The 25077-nt window shown below is 40.3% G+C and overlaps 1 protein-coding gene across 1 annotated transcript; it reads left to right on the top strand.

Moving 5' to 3' along the window:
• Positions 1 to 556: 556 nt before the first annotated feature.
• LOC105284135 (luciferin 4-monooxygenase-like) lies at positions 557 to 3304 on the top strand. The gene is made up of 8 exons (XM_011347425.3): positions 557 to 774; positions 870 to 1001; positions 1157 to 1364; positions 1513 to 2015; positions 2091 to 2265; positions 2372 to 2623; positions 2752 to 2975; positions 3088 to 3304. The coding sequence occupies exons 1-8, from the start codon at positions 715 to 717 to the stop codon at positions 3250 to 3252; spliced, it is 1719 nt and encodes a 572-aa protein (XP_011345727.2). The 5' UTR covers positions 557 to 714; the 3' UTR covers positions 3253 to 3304.
• Positions 3305 to 25077: the final 21773 nt, after the last annotated feature.

The raw sequence follows: 25077 nt of genomic DNA, 5'->3' as shown, positions 1-25077 counted from the left end.
TTATTTCGAACGAAATGATTACTGTTATTTTTATTTGTGTATATATATGGCAATGGAAGTGTTAAAGAAGAAAATACACTATTACTTAAAGCAAAGGTTTATTTATTAATTGTTATCATATTCGGAATCTGCATCGGCACCTTCAGCTGGTTGTGCGTGACATTTTTCGTAAAAGCAATCGAAACATAAGATTTCAGCAATGGATACATTTTATAATACGACATTCATATTGTTCATGCTTTTTGACACTTCAGCATCTATTCGTCGTCGTTAAGTATTATTTGCCGCTTTTACAACATACGAAAATTGCTTTCAATATTTCTTCAGCCACAGTAATTGAAGCGACCAATTATGTTTCTTGATGACGCGTTAATGACAAGATATTTTACCTCCAGTAATCTATGACAATCTTGCAAAGCGTAATAAATTTTCAGTAATATTACAGATTAGCGAAAATTATAGTTAGAAGCATCAATCCGGTTAATTATGATTCTGTTTATCATCCTCGCTCAGTCACAACAAAATATTTCGCTCGCGTCAATTCTCAAAATAAAATATTTACAATTTCCGCAAGGTCGCTCTGTATGTCGCGATGTGTACAAGTGTCGGGAAACGTTAAACTTCAGTTTCGTAGAAAGCAACGCGTGGAATATAATCAGCGTTATCATTCTTCATTTAGAGATATAAGAACGTTAATAACATTAATAACTAGTAATGTCATCATCTGCGGGAACCTCCTCAGCCACGGACTTCATCCTCGGACGTCATCCTCCGGTAAGAGATCTGTATATACAAAGACACGGTAAAAGTTGTCTAGGAAAGGTAAGAGAATGTAGAAACACTGATAACGATATTGTGTGGCTTTTCAGGATGCACTCTATCCATTCAAGATTAAAACAAGAACATTATCAAGTATTTCGAATTTGTTTGATGTAAAATCCGGAAATATTGGGAAATATATTTTGGAGTCATTGAAGTGTGCGCCAGATTTCATTGGCCAGGTAATAATATGTTCCTAGTGACCAATTTTCTTTCGCGCATCGCATGAATTTAAAAAGGAAGCACTCGTTAACAAATAGCTGCGAAAGTGCGCGATCTCGCTAGGCTAGATTACGTTCCGTTAGTTTTTAATGGCAACATGATACGCGTCTCACAGGTGGATGACGAGACTGGAAGGACAACTACGTTTCGGGAGATGAGAATGAAGAGTGTAAAATGCGCAATATTTATGGCTGCACTGGGTATCATGGAGGGAGATGTGGTAACAATATGTATCCCCAATCATGTAGACGCCTATGCACCGTATCTAGCTTGTCTGTACATAGGTGCTATCGCGGACTTATGGCACGAAGATTTTGTAAGATGTAAGAATGACACAAATTTACGTTCCAACCTTTCGGTCGACTTATATCTTCATGATTTAGACACATACCATATGTGCGTGCATGTGTATGTATGTATGTATGTACGTGTTAGGTATGATATTATATGTATATCAATATGTCCAAGCAGTTGGAGGAACCACATCTATTCTACACATTCTGTCGCAAACAAAGTCGAAGATGATTTTCATTACCAGTATGTTAGCCCGTAACTTTGAGTACATCACACATTGCAAGGAATTAAAATACGTGGACATCGTGACTATTGACAAACTCGAAAGAGACAATTACTTTCTCAATGATTGGATAAGCCATATCGACGACGACGACGAGCGCGTCGAAAACTTCTCATGCTCAAGAATAGGTACAATGGAGAGTGCAGGAATAATGTACTCTCCCAGCGCGACTACAAGCTTTAAAAGCAACATTGGGTTTCCTCACATGATGTTCTCGTATCCGACGAGCCAGACGATACCTGACATGAAAAAGAATGATATCGGCATGTGGTACGCACCCTTCTGTTCGTTGCACGGTCCGTTCCTCACCGTGCGCGCTATACTCGAGCAGGTGACGGTAATCAAGCCCAAGACATTCAGCGAGGAGAACATGTACGAAACTATACAGAAGCACAAGGTGAGAGAATCATAGAGAAACATCCAACCGCTGTCGAGAACGAATGAAAGGTATTATTAAGTACATCTATTTCAGGTAAACTGGATGTTGCTTGAGAGCAAAATGTGCAACAAGATGCTCTTCAACGTCGACGTCTCGGTCTACGATACCTCTTCGTTAAGGGAAATCGTGTGTGATTCAGAGATCAGGCATCAGGCTTATGCAAGCCTCATGACGTTACTACCGCATGTTCCCATCATTAAAGTATATAGTACGTACATTTAAGTATACACATAGTCATATACTTGTGCGTATAATGATGACTAACGATCGCCGATTTAGTATTGAGAAGATCCGTAATCACCGAATTGTTCCAGGTATGGTGCAGACAGGCGTAATAGCTTGCCAGAAAAACAGCAGCAAAATCGGATGTAGCGGCTACGTAGCGCCAATAATGAAAGTGATAATTGTCGATGCGAACACCAGGGAAAGATTGGGTCCAGAATCACGCGGTGAAATCTGGTGCAGATATCCGACCGTGCTTCCAAATAGTGTCAATATATTTTACGAAAAAAACGAAGAGTTTCTTAGTGAACCCACTGCTAAGGACCAGAATAGAATGGAGAAAGGTATGTTACAGTTCTCATTTATTATAATTAATCTTATGTAACTGCGACTGCCTTACGAAATTACGAAAGTCTGGCATTACGGAAATCACAACCAAGAAGATAATAGGTGGAATGGTATAACAATGTAGGGTGGTATTACACCGGAGATTGGGGCTACTTCGATAAAGACGGCGCCATTTATGTCATCGACAAGATCAATCATCTTATGCGGAATAAAAGTCAGCTCATTTCGTCGACAGAAATCGAGGCTAAAATAGAAGAACATCCACATGTGATAGAGGCCTATATACTAACAAGTCCTACTGATAAGTCTTTGGACTCGGTGCACATTAAGTCATCGCCAGAATTAGAGGTTTTCAGAGCTAACATAACATTTTATATATAGTTAAGATGTAATACTGTAAAATTACTAAGATCAGAAAACTCCGTTTATGAAATGTTCATATTGTTACTATGTATTTTAGAAAAATGAGTTTTTTCAATATCTGACACAATGTCTGGGCTTACCCGAGGAAGAAGAATTCATGGAAAATAATAGGGTATACTTCTACCCTAAAAAGTATCATGCACCGTGTTTGCCCAATGGAAGAATTGATAAAAAAAAGTTGAATGATTCTTGTATGACGTAATAACCTATTGAATGATAATAATTTGATACATGTATAATATATAACATATAACAATACATATACTTGTTTGCACGTATATGTAGATAATACGCGTATAAGTTATGCGACGCGGAATTACTTAATAATGAACTACTACACAATTCCGAGATACATCTACAATAATATTAGAAATACAATACAAAAATCTATTATTACACGTATGTAAGATAATCTCGTTTTACAAACTTTTATAACTTATAACGGGACTTGTAGTTAACACTATATGACGAAAACACGTTTACGTTTTTTATGACAAACATAATTATCAATACGATTTTATAGTGCACACATAAATAGAATTAATAAACAAATATAAAATATTATTATATATACAAAAAACTAAATATTATTGTATTTTATCTCGTTAACAATATATTATACGATTAAAATATATTACGCGATAATATATTATACGATTATATGTAATGCATATTATTTTTTTATAATTGATATTTTATCTAAAGAAATGTACTTGAAAATTGTGTGGAAAATAAGAATATTACAAGAAACACAAAAGTAATATTTTTTATGCATCTCTCTTTTCGTTTCTTTACAATCGACAATTTAAATGTATTTTTTTTTGTAACTTAACTTAAACTATTCTTGTAACTGAGAGTAATATTATTCTTCTAATATTATATAATATTAATTTTGCAAGTTACTCTATCAAAAAAGAATGTGCGATAATGTAATATATGTAGTATTGGTGCATTGGTATAAAAATCTGTATAATTGATCTAATTATTATATCGCTAAGGTATGAACCAAGTGGCATCCATTATGGAAATATACCAGCGACGAATCTTTTCATCTCGTCGTGTGACGGATGAGAGCGGATCGCGGATATCCGCGAAGCGTCATCGCGGCGGGACTATTAATGGCCATCTATCGTCGATCGTGACGTCTCGCGTTCATGCGAGTCAAACGCGGATAAAAGATGAAAGGCGGAACGCGCGCGTGCGCGCGCGGCAGAAATCACTTTCAATAAATCGCGTTGCTCGACGTTCCTCCATTGCGTCTGAAAAACGACATCACAGAGCGACGTCAATCTACAGTGAGCTACGATAATGCTTACAAAATTTTCTCATATTACGTAAATGAAATGAAATCCTATTTACATTTAAATCTTCGATCGACAAAATTATTAGTCTTCCCCAAAGGGATTGATATAAAATGGTATTAATAAAAAAGTTAATAACAAAAATTAATAATATGATATAATTAAGCATTCTTCATTCTTCATTTAAATTTCCGTTTATTTAATATATAAAATATCGCGCCACTTCATTGTTGATTCCGATGATAAACATCTCGCGCGATACATGAAGCTCGACCTACGCAATTTATATTGATGCACCAAACCAATATCGGAGAAATAAGTTAGCAAATCGGCTCGTCGTCCGTTTATATCGAATATACGCATACGAAACGATTTACATCGATTTGAACGCCGGAATTTCGGCCGCCTCGGGGGTGGAAAAGTTAGGTGCCGTCCCGGAGTGGCGGCCGGTAAGGGGGTACGTAGATTACAATTTTCTTGCGCCTCGAGATGGAGCGCGGACCCCCGCGTGCGAGTCTCATTGAATACGAAACCCACCCTCCGGCCATCCGACCGCTCGTGCGAGTTGGGACCCGTTCGCACAAAATTCAGCTATGTAAAATATAGGCCATATATAGTGTTTCCTAATATTTCGACCTCAAAAGAGTACCTAAAAAGTAAAACAGTGTCATATATTTGTTTCCCAAAGTTTTGTTCATATAATAATAAAAGAAATTGGCTTTTACAATTTGTTAAAATACTATTTATTAAGATCTAGTATATAATATATTCGAAAAATTATATAATATTCTGATGATAGATTTTTATAATTATTCACTAAAATTGTTAAAACAGGATTATTCTATAGCTCTTTATTCATCTCATAAATAATTAATAAAAAATCATTATGAAAGCTTCAAACGCATTTCTTCTGTCAAAAAGCTCTACTTTGGATTCATCAGTAGAGGCAATAGTACTTTCATGGCACCACGTGTATAAATGACATGCATTTCAGACAAAGCGGCGATAACAGTCGGATCCCCGGTAAGTCGGCGTCGCGACGCCGAATCTGCTCGATCGGCGAACTTTCGCCATAACGCGACTTGCAAAACGCACGGAGAGGCGGCATCGTTTAAAGTTTAAAGCGCCGTCGCAAGTTCACGTCGCGAGCGGATTCAGCGAGCTCGCAAGTCCGCTATTATCCGCGCTGGAGTTTCGGACGTCTTCGCGCGGATTTACACCCCCGTGTGTGTAATTCGCGCGTTTGGAGAACAACAAGCAGAACCGGCTTTGCGTCGGTTCCGAGACCGAGGAAAACGGACGATGGCGACGGTCACAAAGCCGGACCGGCCATCCGCAGGGTGTAAACGCGTGAGTTTCGCGCGAAACGAAGCGAACTTTCACGACCGGCCGGTCATAAATATTCCCGGACGCAAGATTGAGACGATAAATTCGCAAACTTTCTCGATCGCCAGCGTTTTAATAGGACGAGGTCCCTCGGTCGTGCCGCTCGCATGCAATGAGATTCCTGACCGAAAGCTGCGGGGTACGTAGACGAAAGCGTCGCGCTTCCATGTAGAACAGCGCGCGGTCACGGTGTCCGTAAAATCCGGTACCTTAATCCTCGTAATAAATTCCTCTCGACCAAGTCGGAGTCCATTTTCAATTAGCCAACATTTCGACCGGGATTTATTAATTAACCCTAATTTTCTCAGTTTATTAAGGTCGCAAGTTCGCAATGTTTTGTACAACCTTTTAATATCTCGAATGTCTTGATGATTAAGTCTCATATTAAACTCTGAGAGAGACTAGTCTTTTATTTCCAATTGTGTAATTCGCAAATGATTACTGTCTCGACAATTTAATTATAAATTAATCTGATTTGTGACAAAGAATCTGCTGCTAAATTTAAGACCGACTTACTCCAATACATTAAAAAGAATATTCCGAAATTCCAATATACGACATGTCTCCGAGATTTCAAGGTGCAGGTGGATACACAAAGAACTCATCAAGATATAAAACATGATCTAGATAATTATATCTATAAAGACAATAAACGAATTGAATGCACGTCATCGTTGGTAGCGGAAGGATGCCGGCGCGGTCCTCCTTTACGACACCGAAACATGAGAAGGCTTTTCCGGAGACACGCGAGTAAGATTTTCGACGTGGGAATAGTCCGGTATCTGGAAGTAAAAGTGCTTTCGATCGTCGATTCGAGCCCTTGAAGGGAATCGAGAAGGCGCGCACGACTTCCGTGCTTATCGACAGCGTGGCGCAATTCCGGCGCAATTCCGATACGTGCTCCAATCGCGAGCACTTCGGATACGGAGTATCACAGGGAATCGATAGCTTACGAGCCGCTGGTAGCCGCTGTTGCTCACGGGGGATTCAACGAAGAGGAGTCTCCGGTCGGCAGTGCGCGTTCTCGCGCCACCTTTACGACCAGGGGTATAAATTGAACAGCTTTATGTATATGAAAGGGGCTTAGAACCAATTTTGGCTCTTTGGATCCTAGGTATTTCGGAAATTGCCGTGCTTGAAAAATATTTACGAGCAACGCACAAGATACCCTTCATATTTCGTATCAGTCAGCCATTGCTTCTCGCTGTTATTTTCTATATTTCTATATTTCTATAGAAGGTACAATACCAGAATATAAACTGAAATGAGAATAAATACATAAGCCTGATAAATGTAACGATGTATGAAAGAAATGTGCATAGAGATATAAAAGGGAACAGTTTCATTCTCAATTTAACTTTCCTAACTGCAAACTTTTTATCGTAGAAATTTTATTTTCAGATAAACTCGCTTCATGCTGTGCCACAGCTATGCTTGTAAAAAGTCAGCTGATAATTTTGAGGCATTCCGTGCACGATGAATCTCGCGCCGTAGGAATGCGTTATGCATTCTCGTTATCTTGTAATGCTAAATAGGCGGAAGGACATGTAGGAATACCGCCGAGCGCTGGTGACACCGACATCGATACGATAAATAATAAACGACAGCGCAGAAGCTAGATCGAAAGAGGCTGTAATCACGATAATGATAAGGACGCACGAGAATGCAATCAATGGCGCAATAGGAGCACAAGCGAGCTAGTTTGAGCCGGATGGCCGATAGTCCTCTCGGAAATACCGATCCAATTAAGCCGTGCATCGCGTTCATTCATCGCCAATTTCCGCGAGCTAGACTACAGACCGCCATGTAACAGTTCGCGATTCATGGCCATTTCGACGCGGCCCTTGACGCCGCAAATCAATACAAAGTACTCTCATTTATTTCGGAAAGCACCGGATGTATCTGCGATATCTATCTAAAAGAGCCGAAAGTTTCCCTTTCACGAAAAAACTTTTCGCGAAATAAAATAAAGAATCAAGCATTGACTACATTGGAGCAGGAACATAAAAAGAGATCGCGAGGAAATCGCGAAATAGATAAAACAAAGAAAGAAATTGATACATTAACATTAAAAGGCAATTAAAGGTAAAGGGGATATACGTAATTGCGTAGCTAATTAAAGGAACAATAAAAAAAGTGATATTGGACAATGTGTCTTCATTAAATTTGAATCAAAGACTAAAAAAATCTCATCAACGTTGCTAAGTGCTTCTTTATTCTTAACGCAGAAATAACTTTTTATGCAAAAACAGCTGTAGCTTTCAAACACTCGGTATGACACAATATCGCGTGCTTCGCGAATGCACACTCGGCATTAATAATTCTTATCTTCTCATCCGATAGCGCGCGCGCGGGAGAGGTCTCTTCTCTCTTGCTCTTTCTCACTTTCTCGAGCTGCGGAACGACGACGCTCGGGAATATTTCGTAGTCCTCCCTCTTGACAATCCCGCCCTATCTCGATCTTCTTTCTCGAAATGCATTCGAGGATGCAGCGTGACTTCCGGCGCGCGAGCGGAAGCTGCGGGGAAAACAGTGGAATATTTAAGACGATGCGCAACGAGAAGACAAGCACGGACGAAATTTCTCCGCGGGCGAAACGTAGACGCGGAGGGTGAGAAAATGCCACCGCAGAGCTGGATGGCGAAGAGAATAAAAGAGGGAGGCTGAGAAAGCGGGAGTTCATCGGCAGGTCGATGGAGAAGGTAGAGCCAGCCGAAGAAAAGGAGTCTCTTCCCGCTCCTGAGATGGCTTTTTTCCGGCGAAACAAGACTGGACCCCCACACCTCGTTAGAGAATCATTAGCAACGCTTACATTGCCGCTTCCTACGGCGGAATTCGCCATTTTCCTAGCGGCTGGTTTCTTCAGCCGCCGTCATTCCCATTGCGATCGACACAAACTCTGAGATCTCTGTTTTTATAAAAGAACGTGGGAAGAGAAAGCTGCGGTAAAGTAAATGAATTTTATATTGCTTTCATCGACTGTCTGGTTTGTCGAAATGGAATTCGAAATTCAGAATATTATATGCTGCTAACTCGTTCAGTAGCTTAAACTCCAAACATAAGTCTGTTATTTTTTGTAGAGAACTCATTCAACAAATGTTCAAACACTTCTTTCTTCAATAATTCTTGTCAAAAATCAATTTTTTAAATTAATAATGCTATTTTTCTCAATATTTATTTCCTATTTTCTTTTGATTTTTCTCTTTTCTACTGTTTATTGTTAGATATCTTCTTACTGGACGTAATTTTCTCATATTATTCTCGATATTTTCCTGAATACTTGAAATATCGTTTGTACATAATTATATTAAAGATTTATTTTTCTAAAATTCTCGATCTTTTCTCTTACTGTTGTTCAGAGTTTTATGTTTTTCATAAAATATCCTCGTGTTGCGTCGCTACATCTGGAGTGCAATCTAAACGTTTATTAGTTTTACACGTCGATCTGTCGTGCGTTTAATATACCTGCTGTACGATATATCGCTACGATGGTGATATGTTTACGCGCACGACACCGACAATTTCGAAGGAGGTTTCGCCTAATTACGGTCTAGATGAATTTCTCAGTGCATCTCTCGGTGTCTCTCTCAACGTCCGCTCGGTGAGTGGTATGCTCCTAACGACGACGAAGAGATATGGCGTGTCACGTAATTCCAGCTGTGAAAGCAGCCTTATTGTTCCAGGATATTAAGCTCAAACAAAATAGCTGCAAAGTTGCGGGACATCTTTGGCACGCTTTCCTAACTTTCAAGTCTACCGTATTTTTCGACAGCATTATTATAAGTAAGTGGTAATATCAACATGATATTAACAATGATATGATATACAAAGTATAAAAATAATGTAACAGAAAATAGTATAAAGTTCCTTGACCAAAAGATGGGACAAGCATGCTTGGCCATCATGAACGCGGATAAATCATTTCAAAATACCTCGGCCGATATTTTAGCAAATATTTTCTTTCATATCGCACGCCGGACTCCGCATTTCTTTCATTATTGAACGTCCGTTGCGGATTTAACGCGACATTCAGGATTGGGCATAGACCGTCCGCGTTCAGTATAGGCCACGGTGTCTCGTGGCGACAAGGTACAATATTTTCTAGGGTCTCTTTGCCGTCCGAGAACTTATGCGGGTGGTAAGCGAGTCTTATCAGCCACGCCAGGGCTGCACCGGACAGCTCCACAATGCCGGCGCTGGATCGCCGTCTCTCGATTCGCCCTCGAAAGGTTTCCGAGTATCAGCCACCGCATTGTGTCCGACCACCCTCACTCTCTCTTTCTCTCGGGGACCAGGAATTACTTGGACCCTTTTGCTTCTCTCCTTGCTACTCTGGGCTTTTGCTTTCGTTCTTGAAACCAGAAACTCTTCGGCAACGTGCAATGAGATACCGTGACGGTAATTGGTACGAACAATGGCGAAATTTTCTCTTATCGTTTTTACGAATAAATCGATTATCCGTTGCAATCTTGAAGAAACGCGGTTGCTTCTATAATTACAAAAGTATTTTTCCAAGTAATCATGTGTATATAAATCACGTGTAAAAAATCGATGCTTTGAATAAAATAAAACTCGAAAGAAGTATATATGATTAAAAATAGTGTTATATATATTATACATACATACAGATTTTTCTACAATCTTTTTATGTTTATCTCAAATCGTTCTAAATATAATATATAAATTATTTGTCATTGTACAGCTGACGATGAATGTCAATCGCATTTTATTTCAACTTGAAACACGTTTGCATGTCACAGAGTGGCGAATTAAAAAATGAAAAAAAAAAACCAAATTTACTGTATTTTACGGATGTTACCACGCTCTTATCGCGTGATGCACAACTGATAGTTGTTATTTTAGAGTGTACGTGCGCGATTCATCTCACGTTGAAACTCACGTCCGATCGGCGAGCTAGTTTGCGGAACTTGGCGAAGTAGGTGCGCATCGAGAGAGAGAGACAGAAAGACAGAGACAGAGAGAGAACGAAGGAACTCTTCCCCGAGAAGGAACTTACTAATAAAACTTTATATGTCGCTGCCACGTAAGTAGGCGCCATTTCAGACGTTGATGCTCGCATGAAATATTCCGACGAATTCACTTCCGCGTTCTCCTACCCGTCGTTCGTTGTCGTGCTGACGAATATACTCGCGCGATATACAAATCGCTTTGCGTTTTTTCCCTGACACCGGAAAATTCTCTGGTATACACGGGGGACGTCTAATTTTTTTCAGCAATTTCTTTTATCGAGCAAATTTATGGCGTCAATATCTAAAACACGAGACATTTGCCTCCCCTGCGTTGTTTGTACGTGATATTTCCGATACTTTACCGTTTTCGACAATTCTCCGGCGCCGCCGTATGCCAATAAAGATACACGAGCTCTCGCGGATCGTTTCCGTTTGCTGAGAACATCGCCGATTGTTTCGCCGCAGTTAGGCGAACATCGATCGTCCGAGCCATTTACAAGAGATCGATCGCAAGCCGCGCGAGGTAAGGACTAAGAGCAAATAGAATTTGCCGGAGCTTCGAGCGCGCGAGTTCGACTCGCATAATGCGATGCTCACCCCCCTCGAGAGCGGCGCGTCTCGCGAGGAACTTCGAGAGGACGGATCGAGCGAAATTTGAATAAAAATACCGTCTCGCGACCGGCCCGGCCGGATCCCCCGGGAGGCAAAATAAAACTTGACGTTAGTCCTCTCCGGAGATGGTACCGGGCAGGAGTATCGTTGCAAAAAACCGGAGTACGACGGGAATACGCGTCGAGTAATAGCTAGATTTTCCAATACTACAATGCGATACTGGATTCCGGATCACGTATTTTCTACCCACTTGACTATTCCCTCCGAACTCTCCGGCCGATAGTCGAAGACGCATCGAACGCTTCGACCCTACCACTCTTCTCGCCCGGCGAAGCCGTATGAATTCTTCGGGGCTACCTGGTCTCGTGTGCGAATTGCTAAATGCAATCGGCAGGTTTTGCTGAGGCAAACTGGTACTACAATAGTAGAAACCTCACGTGAATGTAGAACGGCTAGACACGTGACATAAGCCTGTAATTGGCTTCTGTATAACATTGGCTTCTGTAGGGAGTATTTGCGTTGTTTCTTTGTGTAAAGATCGTTTTACTGCGCGCGCGTGCGAGCTGGAATTGAATTTCTTATTGCAATCTTGCCTTACTAATTTTTCTTTTGATACAATTTTTATTTTAATAAGCTCCTTAATATTCCTCAAATTTTGAAGAACTCAAGATTGATTTTGAAAAATTGATTTAATTATCTTACAAATATCATATCTCAAATATAATAAATTTTTTTTAGAGCAAAGATCTTTTAGCTTTTTAGCATTTTAGCTATTTAGCATAAAATATTATGCATTTTCTTATAAAATTATTTTCTTAATTATTACATTCATGACGTTTATATAATACTATTTATCTTTACAAAATTCTATCGAGTCTTGTGGAATCTCATGGTTTCCCATTGCGCGTGACAACGAATACAAATTCTCGCCTGAATCTCGTTGATATTAACATCAAGAATGAAGTAGTATCAAAGTTTCCGTTAGGCGACGAGACGATCGCGCGTCCAATTTCATCGAGAAACACCCCCGTTCCAACCCGGCGTCGTAACGCAGCCTTAATGATACAGTGGGTTCCGGTCCGGTTCCGCGTTTCTCGCATCCTCCTGATGTTACGCCTCGTAAATAACGGGAGACCGTCTTCCGTCCGTCCGCGATGCGACTAAACGCCTGTTAACTCGCCGGTGCCGCCTTCTCTCTGCATTGCCGGATGCTTGTCGGATAAACAGAGAACCCTTACACTAAACTGCGGCCATTTAACGGCTGCAATTGTCCGCCCGCGTTGTAACTCATTCTACGGCAAAATTAAAGTGACAATTGCGTTGCACAAAGTCGATTGTCATTGTCACAAAACTTGTGTAATACACTTTCATATTCATGAATCTAAAATCGACTCTTTTAGTAGACAGTGAATAAGTCTTGAACAAATATAAAGATTGTTTATTTAGAGAACGTTTGACGAAATTATGTGTAATGCTATTTAACGTAACAAATTTTGAAGAATACGAAATAATTAAAAAGAATTTGCTTTATAATTTATCTTCAATAAAACTTTTTTATATGAAAATATCTACTCCAAAGTTATCAGAAGAGAACTAATTTTGCCACAAATATGTGCTTTGTGCTTAATAAATGGTCTTTCACAAGTGTATAAAAAAATGTAATTGATACTGTAATAATTCATTCTTCGAGCAAATTGGCCATTAACAGGCTCCATCTCAAACTTCAATTTGCAGCCAAATTGCAGAGATGCATAATTCAGATCATTAAGCAACTCTGCTACGCCACTACCAAATTCATATTAGCGAGATCTCCACTTGGAGTTTTCGTCGGAAAATCCCATGATAATCTGCAATCCCGTTTAATCTTCGCACTTCATCTAAAAAGAACATCCCAATAAATATTCGGGGCATCTCCCTCCCACCTTTCGTATCAAGACCACGAGGAGCTGATGCGACAACTCGAGGACATCCAGCATCCCTCTCGAGGGTGAGCCAACCGAATCGTCATTGGCGATCGTTGTCTCTGGCGTTTCCTCACGGAGGTGAGCACAATAGCGACCGAACGACGCTTTATCGCGAGCCGGAATGTCGAGTTTATGTCCCGGTCGCGTCGGCCAGAATCCACGTACCGGGTGTAACGGCCAACGGGTATTACGACGGAACTAGCAGTATCGCTACCTGCCGCGGAAGGAGCAAAGGAGTGGAAGCAGGAGAGAAACGCTTCTCTGCTTCCTTCACCGCGTGCTGTGGCAGAAACGAAACGATCCGGCGAGAGGAGAAACGGCCGCTCGCGTAGCCTTATCACGTGCGAAATCCCTCTGCCGGACTCATCTCACGTGTCCGACCGTGCAGCTTCCTCCTCCACTGCGAGCCCCCCTCGACGCACTGATGGTTTATCTCCTGAGTGACGTAAATCCGAATTTCTCACAGATGTTCGTGTAACACGATAATGTGAGACGGCCGAGGCCTATTTTCGGAGGACGTGGGCCTCTAAATAAAATATCCCCTCCGAAACTTCATGAGTTCTATGTGGCGAGAGGGATGCAAGAATCAACATCGGTGTTATCGAGACTCGCGGACTAATAAGTTACGAGCAATTAATGTTTGTCGGAGTTAATTTTTGAGGTAACCATTACGGTAATGTATCATTCAAAATTACTGAGACTGTAATTGCTGTAATTACTAAGATTTGCTTGCGTACAGAATACGTGCTTTACTATAATTTACATAGTATAACATGTTAATTTGTCATCAGAGGCAAAATAAACGCGAGGAATGTTGGTGCTCGTTAAATTACGTTATAGAGAGATGAAAATTATACGCAGTATTTTACGTGGACGAATTAGCAGGATTGCGATGAATTTGCGCTAATTATAGACAGCAATATCTGTTCGGCGACAAGATAGCGGATGAATGGGAGGGATTGTGATATATGTCGTAAATTATCGACACGCATGGGGGAGAAAACGTGTACGAGCATGAACGGTAAAATTGCGCGGGTAAACAACGTATCGGGTGCGTTTTTACGCGACCTAATTCCGCGACTGAATTTCGCCGACGTAGTCGCTGTGAGCGCAATCGCAACGCGATTCGCGTGTCGATAAACAAAATTAATGACGCAATAAATCGGACCCGTTTATCGGCCGACTTATCTCTCTTTCGCCCTCTTTCACCCTCCCTTTTCGCCCTTTTCCCTTTCTCTCTCTCTCTCTTTCTCTCGATACAGTACCTAGTCGACGGTAATAAAAAAATCACTGATCGCCCGTATAAAAAATGGTGGAGGATAGTAGTCGCACACAGTCACAGTCCGATGAAAAACGACGCCGTGTATATTCTGCCTACCGCTATCGACCATCGATACGCCGTAGATACGCCGAAGAATACCGCTAATGTAAATGTCAAAGCGATTAATTGGCCTCTTTGAAACTTCGCTCACATACAGATATATTGACGACACGATGTCTCGGAACTTGCTACGTTAAACGCGACGTTTCCGAAAAGTTTCCGGATCCTGTGGTAGGGAGAAGAAAGAAAAGCTCGCAAGAATAGGCTACAGTCCAAGAACAACGGAAACGAAGTAGTGGCTGATTCAATATCGAGCAAGTCGAAGACGAAACTCTCGATCGAGTTTGGACGTTTGATATATTCCTGGATTGTTACTTTGAAACGCTCGCCACGTCGTAACCCTGCACTACAGGAAGCACCGATCACGAGCCGATACTTACGATATTATCAAGGGGGTGAGCTTCGACTCGAGGAATCGAAGAATTAATATTCCGCGATTGCATTCGCGTCTCGATCGTTCCGCCCAAGTAGGCGCGTTTCTTTTGTGTCTGCTCTCTCGCAGAACAGAAAAGTTTCCGCAACGATTACGCGAGAGACATGCGGCATAGCTGGAGGGTAAGGATGGATCAGGGTGGGTGAACGAGCGGATAGGGATGGATGGTGAAGCGGAGCGGAGGAAGCGATGAGGAAATTGGTTTTGCATTACAAAGCCGGTGGCCCGTGATAATGGGACACTCCGTAGGCGCGAGTACGCGCCCGGTTGCTTATTCGCTATGAATTATCCAATTACATTATTGCCCGAGGCCGCCTTTGGACGAGAAGCGATGCACCGGACGGCTCGTTAAATCTCGCTGGTCGTTCTGCCGGTTTTTAGGAGCGAGATTCACGCGTGGACGTGCTCCGTGTTAAAACGCGGACAATGGGGCAGTTGGAGAAATACGATCTTGCGAGGGAATAATATCGCGCGGCCCGTCGTCCGTGGGAAATAAAAGCACACGCGGGATATTGAACGACCGCCAATGAAGAATTGGATTATTCAGTCGGCAATTTGGGAGACGCATGATTAAGCGGGGAGGCGGTAATAATTCCGATCGAGAATTATGCGCGGCATTCGGGGTAGAAAAATCTTCCATTCAAGAGAGAACAGAAATTCTATTTGTTACATGTAATTATACATCATATTATATATGTTCGTTTCTTTCTTTATTATTATATATTATTATTTTAACCGAGGTAATCGATTTCGCCTTTCAAGTATTTTTACGAGTATCGCATTTGGACCTTCAAGTATTGTTATTACACTATTCATGAAACTTTGTCAGAACACTAGAGAATGTATTATATATATGTTGACTTTCTTATTTCATAATTCATATCTTTGTGAGAAGAAATCGAAATTTCAGTCACGAATTTATATGGCATATCAAACTATTTTCATCGACCATATATTCGATTTATAAATGCTATCCCGAACATGTACCTCATACATTTCTCTTCAAACTCAACGTATCGTATACGAGAATTTGCCACGGGAGACCGCGGGATTTCCCTTTGCTCGAATAATCTATTCCGTTCTTTTCTTCTCCCTTATGATCGGAAAAACGCAACACGCTCGCGATATGTGTCCCATAAAACACGGAGCGCCTTTGGTGGATCCTGGAGGGCGGGACCGCGGGACGAAGAGCAGATCGGCGCAGCGGAAACCGGAGCGAAGGGACGAGGAAGTGTAGAGAAGAGATCCGGACTTTTCAATATCGAGCCGAGACGCGCTCGCTGGACCGTGATGAGCATCGGGGACATAATAAAGTCTGGATAAACGAGCAGGCCATCTCATCGCGACGATGGAGTTCGAAAGTTTCGTGTCTCATCCGAGTTTGTTCGTTCACTTGTCAGTAAGAATTTCTAAATGCAGATTGTTCGATGATAAACGCATCTATCACGACGTGAGCCGTTAAAAGTCAAAAACAACACAGCGATATTTCATTTTACCGACATGACTTTAAGTAAACTTTACTTTGATAAAATCTCGACTTATGATTTACGACATGAAAACTTTTGGATCTCGTTAATTCAGATGAACAAGAACATTTACTATAATATTATTGAACACTGCATTAATATGATATTAAACGCTGGCACGACAGCGAGAAGAAGAGACGGCAAGAGAAAAGGCAAGTAGATGAGAGAAGCTCGGGAAAGGCGCGCGATCAATTCCATCGGCTGTTCTTTGAAAAATCTATATATGCACCATCGTCCTTTCCGCGGGATATTTGCCGCTTCGTTGGTTCCGTTTGATGAACGGATTCCCCGGCGGATGCCGGTAGAGAATATACGAGAAGAAAAAATAATAAAATAGGGGCCGGTCGAGCTTTTGGGGTGAACTCGTCTGGAATCCTGTTCGAACTGCCGATATTCTCTACGTCGGCGTATGAAAACGACAATGACGAGCGGAAGAGCCGCTCCGGGTACGCAGGGTTATCGTTATCGCGCGTCTGTCATTACGCGGTGTAACGCGGTATGCGGAAAATTTTCAGAGAACACTCTTAAGATCTCGAAATATGAGGAAAATGCCATTTTAATTTTAGTGCTATTTTAAAGAGGAAGAGGGATGTTGCACGTACGTGTAATAAATCTAGCTAATTAAATGGAATTTAATAACAATCTCACGACCACGTTTCTCGATTTCAGTTAAATTTATTTTTACGAGCATAACGATGACTCGTCAAGCGTAAAGGCCGTATCGAACAACGTATAGCACATTGAAGCTGCGAATTGGAAATTGGGATTTGACCAATCGAAATATTGCCTGTTACATTTTCATCGACATCCAAATCCTAAATTCTAAATCGCACTCTGGGTCTACAATACATAGTCCAATACGAGCATAATATAATAAAGAATTCAAACACGACGTTCTTTTTAATCGCAGTCCGATTAATTTCCGGCTTCCGAATCCGCGTTCCATAATTCGCCGTCACGTATTATGCGGCGCACTGCGTGCAGCTGCCGTTATGGCTTTCCCAACGTTTGTTGCACAGCGACTCTTTACGATGTAACGTTATTCCGGCGGCAGCAGTCGGTTATGCATAAGGTAGGTCGTATCAAGCGATACGACTAACGCGAGATTCGAAACGCTGCGCAACATGCATCAAATGCATGTTACACACGAGTCGCGCATCGATTTTGACGGAGATTCATGTTTGATACGTGTTGCGCCTCGACTCGTGGCACAGATTCCGCGCTTCACGTTTCGAGCTCTTACGTCGCGCACAGCAGAATACTGCATTTTGTTCAGATGCTCGAATACATGTTTTATATTCCATGTACTATTTCTATAATACAATATGTTTCTCGTTTTGAAATGCCGGCTTTTCTCGAACGAATAATTAATCTGGAAATGATCGTGTTGAACAATGAGAAATTTACATACATTAATTAAATTTGAATTAAAAGACAGGATTGAAGAAATAAAAATACTATCAAATAATCGTATTGATTATTTATTATCAAATCATTATTCATTACTTTTCTAAGTCATATTTCACTCTTTAGATACTTTAAAAGTATTCTAATGAAAGAGAAAGATTGTTTTTTTTTTCAAATACGGGTTAAGGACGCAAAGCCACAGTCCCTATTAAGGGCGATAAATGCATTTACGGTGCTCGCTTTCACCGATAACCATTTTTAGCCGACGGTTAGTCGCAGATGGCTATATTTACCAGGCATGTGAACCGTAGTGCGTGTAACTGCGACAAACATGTATTATTCCATGACGGGGAACAATGATCTCTCCCTTTCTTTTTCTCTCTCTCTCTCTCTCTCTCCCTCTGTGGGATCCCCTAGAGTAGCCACTGAGTGTCGAGCCGTGTTCACGACGAGATCGGTTCCCATCGCACTAATGCCATCGCCAGTTTTAGCATAAATATCGCTAACATCCAGGGGTTTTCGCCATGAGTGAAAAGGGGATTCCTTTTGCGATCAGACGACGTTTCGCTTTTTCCCCGCTCCATTTTAACGTAAATCTTTTAACAGAGGTAAGACCATTTTTCATGTCCATTTTGTTTTTAAAAGAATAGCAGAATATCGAAGAACTTGTGTGTAAACGAGATAAATGGTTCACGATGGAAAGGAATTAATCTTAAAGCCTCCCTTTTCAAGATTCAAGACGTTTGTCCCATTTGCATTATACGAATATAAATTTCCTTTAACAGAAAAAGATACATTACTTTTCCGATTATATTTCAATTGAACTATATCCTTAAACATACCCTTAAAGTTACTTTAAGGATGCACCCATGTAAATAAAATATCCATAATCGTATGAATAGTAATTAGGGATAAATTACACAAGCTATTCTAGAAGGCGAATTATTACGTAAAAGAATGAGCCGTTATTCTGCAATGCAACCGCGATTATTCGCCACAGGTACGGGCGACTTCGCGATATATGTGTACTCTTATTACCGCCTTACATCTAAATTAAGGGAACGTTAAGAAAGCCGCGTGTACACCCGCTGTTTGCGGATGCCGCGCGCACTGGATGTGAGTCGTGACCGAAAGAATCGTCGCTCCACGAACACGCGGCGATAAATAAATTAGCGGCGCTAATTGACAAATTGCTAATCCTCTGGGTCATTACGCGCGCCTGCAATGGTAACAAATGCGAGCAATAACGTCGACCGACCGACACCGTACAAAATACGGAGATTCCTCGCTGCATTCCGTATTACCTGCGAAAATCGGCAAGAACGTATCAGAAAACCGGATATTGAGGATTTTCGATGGAAAATCCGTCGTGTAATCTCTTAATTATAAAAATGAAGGCATAAAGATAGATAGTCGGCTATTACTCTAAAAAATTGCAAGAAAAAGAGAAAAAAAACTTGATACTTTAATATCATAATTAATAATAAGCGGATAATTATATATATTTCTTCTTTTTTAGAAGATTTCTTTTCCTCATGTGATTTATGTTATGCATTATGATAAAACAGAACCTCTTATCGCACGGAGAAACACTTTTCACTTTTAAAGTACCGTCTATTTTTTAACTTCTTTTCTTGAGTTTTATAATGGACACACGGATGCTCTTCAGTTATCCATCCGGTTGCAAACCTCGCGGCAAATTAAGTCTAACGAAGCCTGAAAAATGATTCTTTCCCAGACTTCGTTATGCTGAATAAACAGAATACACTCGGCGAAACTTCTCCGACAGTGTCTCCCACCGAGAACGCGCGGGTGGAATCCCCCAATAAGCCGACTGTTTTCTTACTCGGGACTTGGGTTTTTCCCGATTGCGAGCCGGCGGGTGGTTTATTGGCCCTTTCTCGACGAGCAGGCTAATATAGCGCCGCTGACAAATCAGCGCGTCGCCGAGACACCCTAAGCAAGAACGACACTCCTTCGTCCCGATCCCGCCGTTTCATCCCGTCCGTCAAAAAATGTTCATGGACCCCCCATGTGGTGATGGTTTCTCCTTGCGACATGGGCGATACTGATTGATCTGTAAGATCAGTAAATGATAATGAAGTGCGTGCTCAGGAAATGACAATTAAATCACACGGTGCTCAAGAGTATACTACTATTTTCTAATACCTAACAATAAATTTCTTGTTAAATTAAATTTATGTTTTCTTTCCGTAAATCACAGTAATTAATATGCTAATAATGTAAAAAAATGTCGGAAATTCTAGATTAATCAAAAGCATTTTTAAAAATAAAATTGTATAAACAATGCTGTGAATAAATTAAATTAATCCGTAATCATTGTAACAGTTCTGTAAGTGCGTATAAACGATACATTGTCTTGACATGCTCTATATATTTACGCATATATATTCTGGCCGTATTCTGTCTGTTCTACTTCCTGCATTCCATATGGCTGACCTGTTCAGTCCATATTTCACTGGCTCAGTGATCCCTGGTGTATATCGCGGGAGTGCGCGAAGCAGACAGCTCATCGACATCGCCCGCATCGTGTGCAAGACGCGAAGAAAGCAGAAAGGAATGGCGACTCGCGAAGAATCATAAAAATGCGTGTGTGCGAACCGCATCTCGCACCTTTCTTCGCCGATCTGAAGAAATGAGGATAAGTCCAGCATGTCGGGACTCGATTGGAAAAGGGCTCTCTCGAAATTGAACTTCGAAGGCAGGGGCGAATAACTGAAGGGTAACCGTTCCCTTTTTTGAGGATTCAATTGTTAGAACGAGCATTTACATATAAATTCCATATAGATATCTTATTGTATTTTCAAATAATTCATTTAAATATTGAAATATAAAAACGCTTTCTCAAATAATAACAATATGTAACTCGGCAAATATAATAATTATTAGAAAAATTGTGTATGTATACGAAAGTTAGCTGTTGAAATGCACATTAATAAAAATACAAATGTGCATTAGTAAAAAGAAAAGAAGAGCAATTATCGTTACTCAAAGTAAAATTACATCTTCTTCGGCTATAAACTCGCACTACCATTTATCAATCTGAAATTAATAGGATTACCAATGTATCCTCTCAAACCTACTATCTATTAGTCTCAGGAGTTTTATAAATAAAATAATATTTTCATTCGACAGGTAGATTAGTATCTAGGAAAATGAAAATTAATTTCGAAGGCCGTTCTCTCCAGAGATCTGCCCGCTCCTGCTCGGAGGTTTAGTGAACTTTCTACTCGCGATGCTCTTGGGACGAGTGCCGGACCGCTGATAACGATAAGAACAACTACCCGCACCGCATTTACAAATGTATTCATGAGAGACAGGTGAATTTGGAAAAAATGCGGAAGAATCCGAGGATAATGTGTGGCATTGTATGATCCAATCAATTTCACGTAAACTCGCAATATTCCCGATATTAGGATTGGATCTGACAATTATATGAAAAAATTTGAGCACATTATATATCTAATATTTTATTAATTACGTCACTTTTTTACATTATTTCTACACATTAATTATCTTTATTTATGTTTTTAAATCGTAATTGATATACGGTTTTATTTGCTGTATTAAGAAATATTTTACGAAAATATTTTTTAATACGAATAAAATTATATTGTTCTCTTCAGAATAACCTGCTTTTATTAATTAAATTATTTAATGCGTTATGATATAATCACATTTTACCTATGTCGATTAATTAATATTTTACGCTATAATTGTCATTTACAGACGCCATTTTCGTTCCTGTAATAAGTGATTATAGTTGCATTAAGTTATATGACAGCGAATATTGCAGAATAACAATTTGCTTACTGTGTAAAGCACTGTACTTGAATACTTGAACAGTCGTCTTTTCTCGTTGCGAATCACCATCTCGATATTTTCCGAGTTATTTCGGTTGAATTCATCGACTCATCGTTGTATATATACATATATACGAGTATATGTATACACACAGAACGTGACTCGTCGCACTTTTTCTCTAAACTGCGAAAAATTTATGAAAGTACACATGTTACCTACTTTACACATTTTACTTTTTATTATATAATTCGTACCGTTATTCGTACTATCACTCCAATTTATTCTTGAATTTTTTTCGAAATATCACTGAAATTTCAAATTATTCATTTTTATTACTTTCACAACAAAGAAAATTGAAAATTTCGCTCATTCGTGATGTTTCAGCTTGTTGAAAAATAGTTGTAAAGTTAAAGAAACATTTAACAATGTCAGCAATAATGCAATAATTATAGCAATCTGGACACGAGGACGCATCTTCTTTTTTACTCTTTGATTATCTGATCGAGCAACGAGATTGTTACGCGATTAACCGGCAAATCCCGTTGCATAAGCTCTTCTACATTTGGCTTTAACTCTCTTTCCCTCTCTCTCTTTTTCTATCTTACGAGTCGTACGACAAGCTTGAGGATCAAGAAAACTTTCCGATCCTGTGAAATATACAAGGAATGTCAACGGGACACGACCCTATGATCCTTCGGGACCTGCCTGCCTGCCTGCCTGCCTCTGCTTGCCGTATGGCGTGGTGTACTGAGTTCTGGAGGATTACTAAAGCTGCGAAGGATTACCGGGCATCTGGAGAAATGGCTGATGTGACTTAACGTGACACCGAACCTTCCGCCATATCTTCAGAGGTTGCGACAGATCTCAATATTTGATTACTCTTCCTGCTAAGAAGATTTTCTGTCTCTATGGCGATACGGTTCTACTGACTTTTGTTTAAATTATTCAAGTGTAAAAATATAATTTTAAAAAGACTGGCATAATTGTAAAACATTACTTGTAAATTACTAACTTTAGCTTCTCCATTACCATTATGTTATTTTGTACTTTTATTCCATGCGCGTTAGAGCTGTATAAAATATTATCAAATAAATTTAATAAATTTGCTAGTACATGTGTGTGCGAATGTGAAATATTAATATTCAAATTATTCAAAGCCATACCTAAAACTTGTTAATAAAAATAATTCTATCAAAGTTAAATCTCTTCACGAATATACAAATATATAAATGGAATAAACCCACTTAAGGAAGCTTTTCGTTCTTTCTCTCAACCGTCATATTTTTCACGGTGAAAGTGCTGAAATTAAATAAAAAGAAATTGACGTTTTAGATGCAATATCTCGTAATATATCGTAATAATCGCGTTATATGTGTGGTACTCTTGCGAATTTCTCGCCCTATTACACGAGGAAGCCGAGACCTGCGAACAAAATCGCAACGCTGCTCTCGCCGACACGCGCACGTAATCCTGTAGCCTGACAAGGCGGCGCGTTCGTCCGCTCCTCGAAATCGAGGAAAGGTACGATGAGAATCGAAATCGACAAATATTGTCGTCACGTAGTCTGGCCAGCGATAAGTCGCGCTCGTTCGTGCTGTCCTTTCTCTCTCCTTCTCTCACATTCTTCTTCTCACTTTTCCACCCATCCTCTTCCTTCCTCGAGAGAGACGTCCACGAGGATGCAGGGTCCACGAGGACGGCCTGGGAGAATGATAGGATTTTACTGAGGAACGTCAATGGACCCGCCGCGCGTTCTCGCAGTCATTCGTCGAGGACGTGAGTAAATATTGATGCGCGTGATCCGATCGCGCGTTTGGGATAAACGAGCTGCGGATGCCGATTGCGTCCACCGGATATATAACGCCACGGCGATTTTATGACTACAGTGTATCCCAAATGTCTCGTATTTCCTCTCGTATCTCGAATTCGGGGTGCGATTTCGATATATATTGTTCCTTAACCGAAATTCCAATCTTATGAATGATCGAGAACCTGCAAATACTTTATGAGAGAGCTTGCTAGTCTTAAGCAAAACATTTCGGAGTTCTGAGTTACTTTAATTCAGCACCCAACACATAATTGTCTGACAATGATAGAAAATAGAAACAGTCTGATGATAATGTCGAACGATAGTGTAAGCGATGCACTCGAATGATATTATTTGTGCCAAGATCTTCAGCATTTTTTTTATCGAGGCATTTTTGAAGGCGCTAGGAAACACTGAGTACCTTATGAAACAGGTTATTTAAATTATTCAAATTCTCTCTCTAAGGTTGATATTCCTCACGACTCTCGGGGCGAAAACCGATGGCAATGACGGCTGACTGATGGAACGCGTCAAGCCTGGACCCGCCGCTCCCTCTCTCTTGTTCAACCTGAATATTGGATATCAATAACAACAGCCGAAGCTGGCATCGAGAGCTTTTAGTCGCCCACTTGATTCACGAATGGATATAGCCATGATAATGCTGTTCCTTGTTGGAGTACGACAATACTGGGTTTGTCAGGTACACGTTTTTCCTAGATCGTAAATGTTGGAAATTAAAGGAATATTGAAAAATGCCGTTTACTTCAGTACCAATGCATGAATTATACATCATTAAAAATATTCTGACATGTTGAGTAAATAAAGAAAAGAGCTTTATCTTTGCTTTAATTTTATTATAAAGTTTTAACTTGAAATTTAGTTCAAAGTTACTCAACGATAAATTTAATCAGTTATGAGAATATTATTTAACAAGGTTTAATGTAATAAAATTACCATTCAAGAGAAAACGAGTTTCAAACTTGTGGAAGGGTTTAGATGAGGAATGCAAAAAATTTGCGACACCTCGTGTGATATTAATTAATAATCCAGTTATTTGCATCGTCACCGATTAAACTATTGCACGAAAATGTGCAGTTTCTCCGTTGATTGTTTTATCACGTTGCAAATGCGCGACACACTAACTTTCAATCGAACGTTAATCTGCCTACGAAAAAAAGCGGAGCAACAGTCGTCGGAAGAGAGCAATCCGGGACAAACGAGTGCAAACGGAGTATTTAGAACGTCAGCTTGAAAAGAGGTATGGTTTCTCGAGCAAGTTTGTAATAGGTAACCTTGCCAAATAATTGAACGGTCAAGAGAGGAGAGGAGGGCGGAATGCAGAATTCATAGCGTTTCGAAGTTATCGTCTTCGGAATGGAATTGCTCGCAGCAGCAACGCGACTCGATTCATTTAA

The sequence above is a fragment of the Ooceraea biroi genome, chromosome 6, assembly GCF_003672135.1.
Source record: "Ooceraea biroi isolate clonal line C1 chromosome 6, Obir_v5.4, whole genome shotgun sequence".
Classification (NCBI taxonomy): domain Eukaryota; kingdom Metazoa; phylum Arthropoda; class Insecta; order Hymenoptera; family Formicidae; genus Ooceraea; species Ooceraea biroi.
This window is presented reverse-complemented; position numbering and strand designations above follow the sequence as displayed.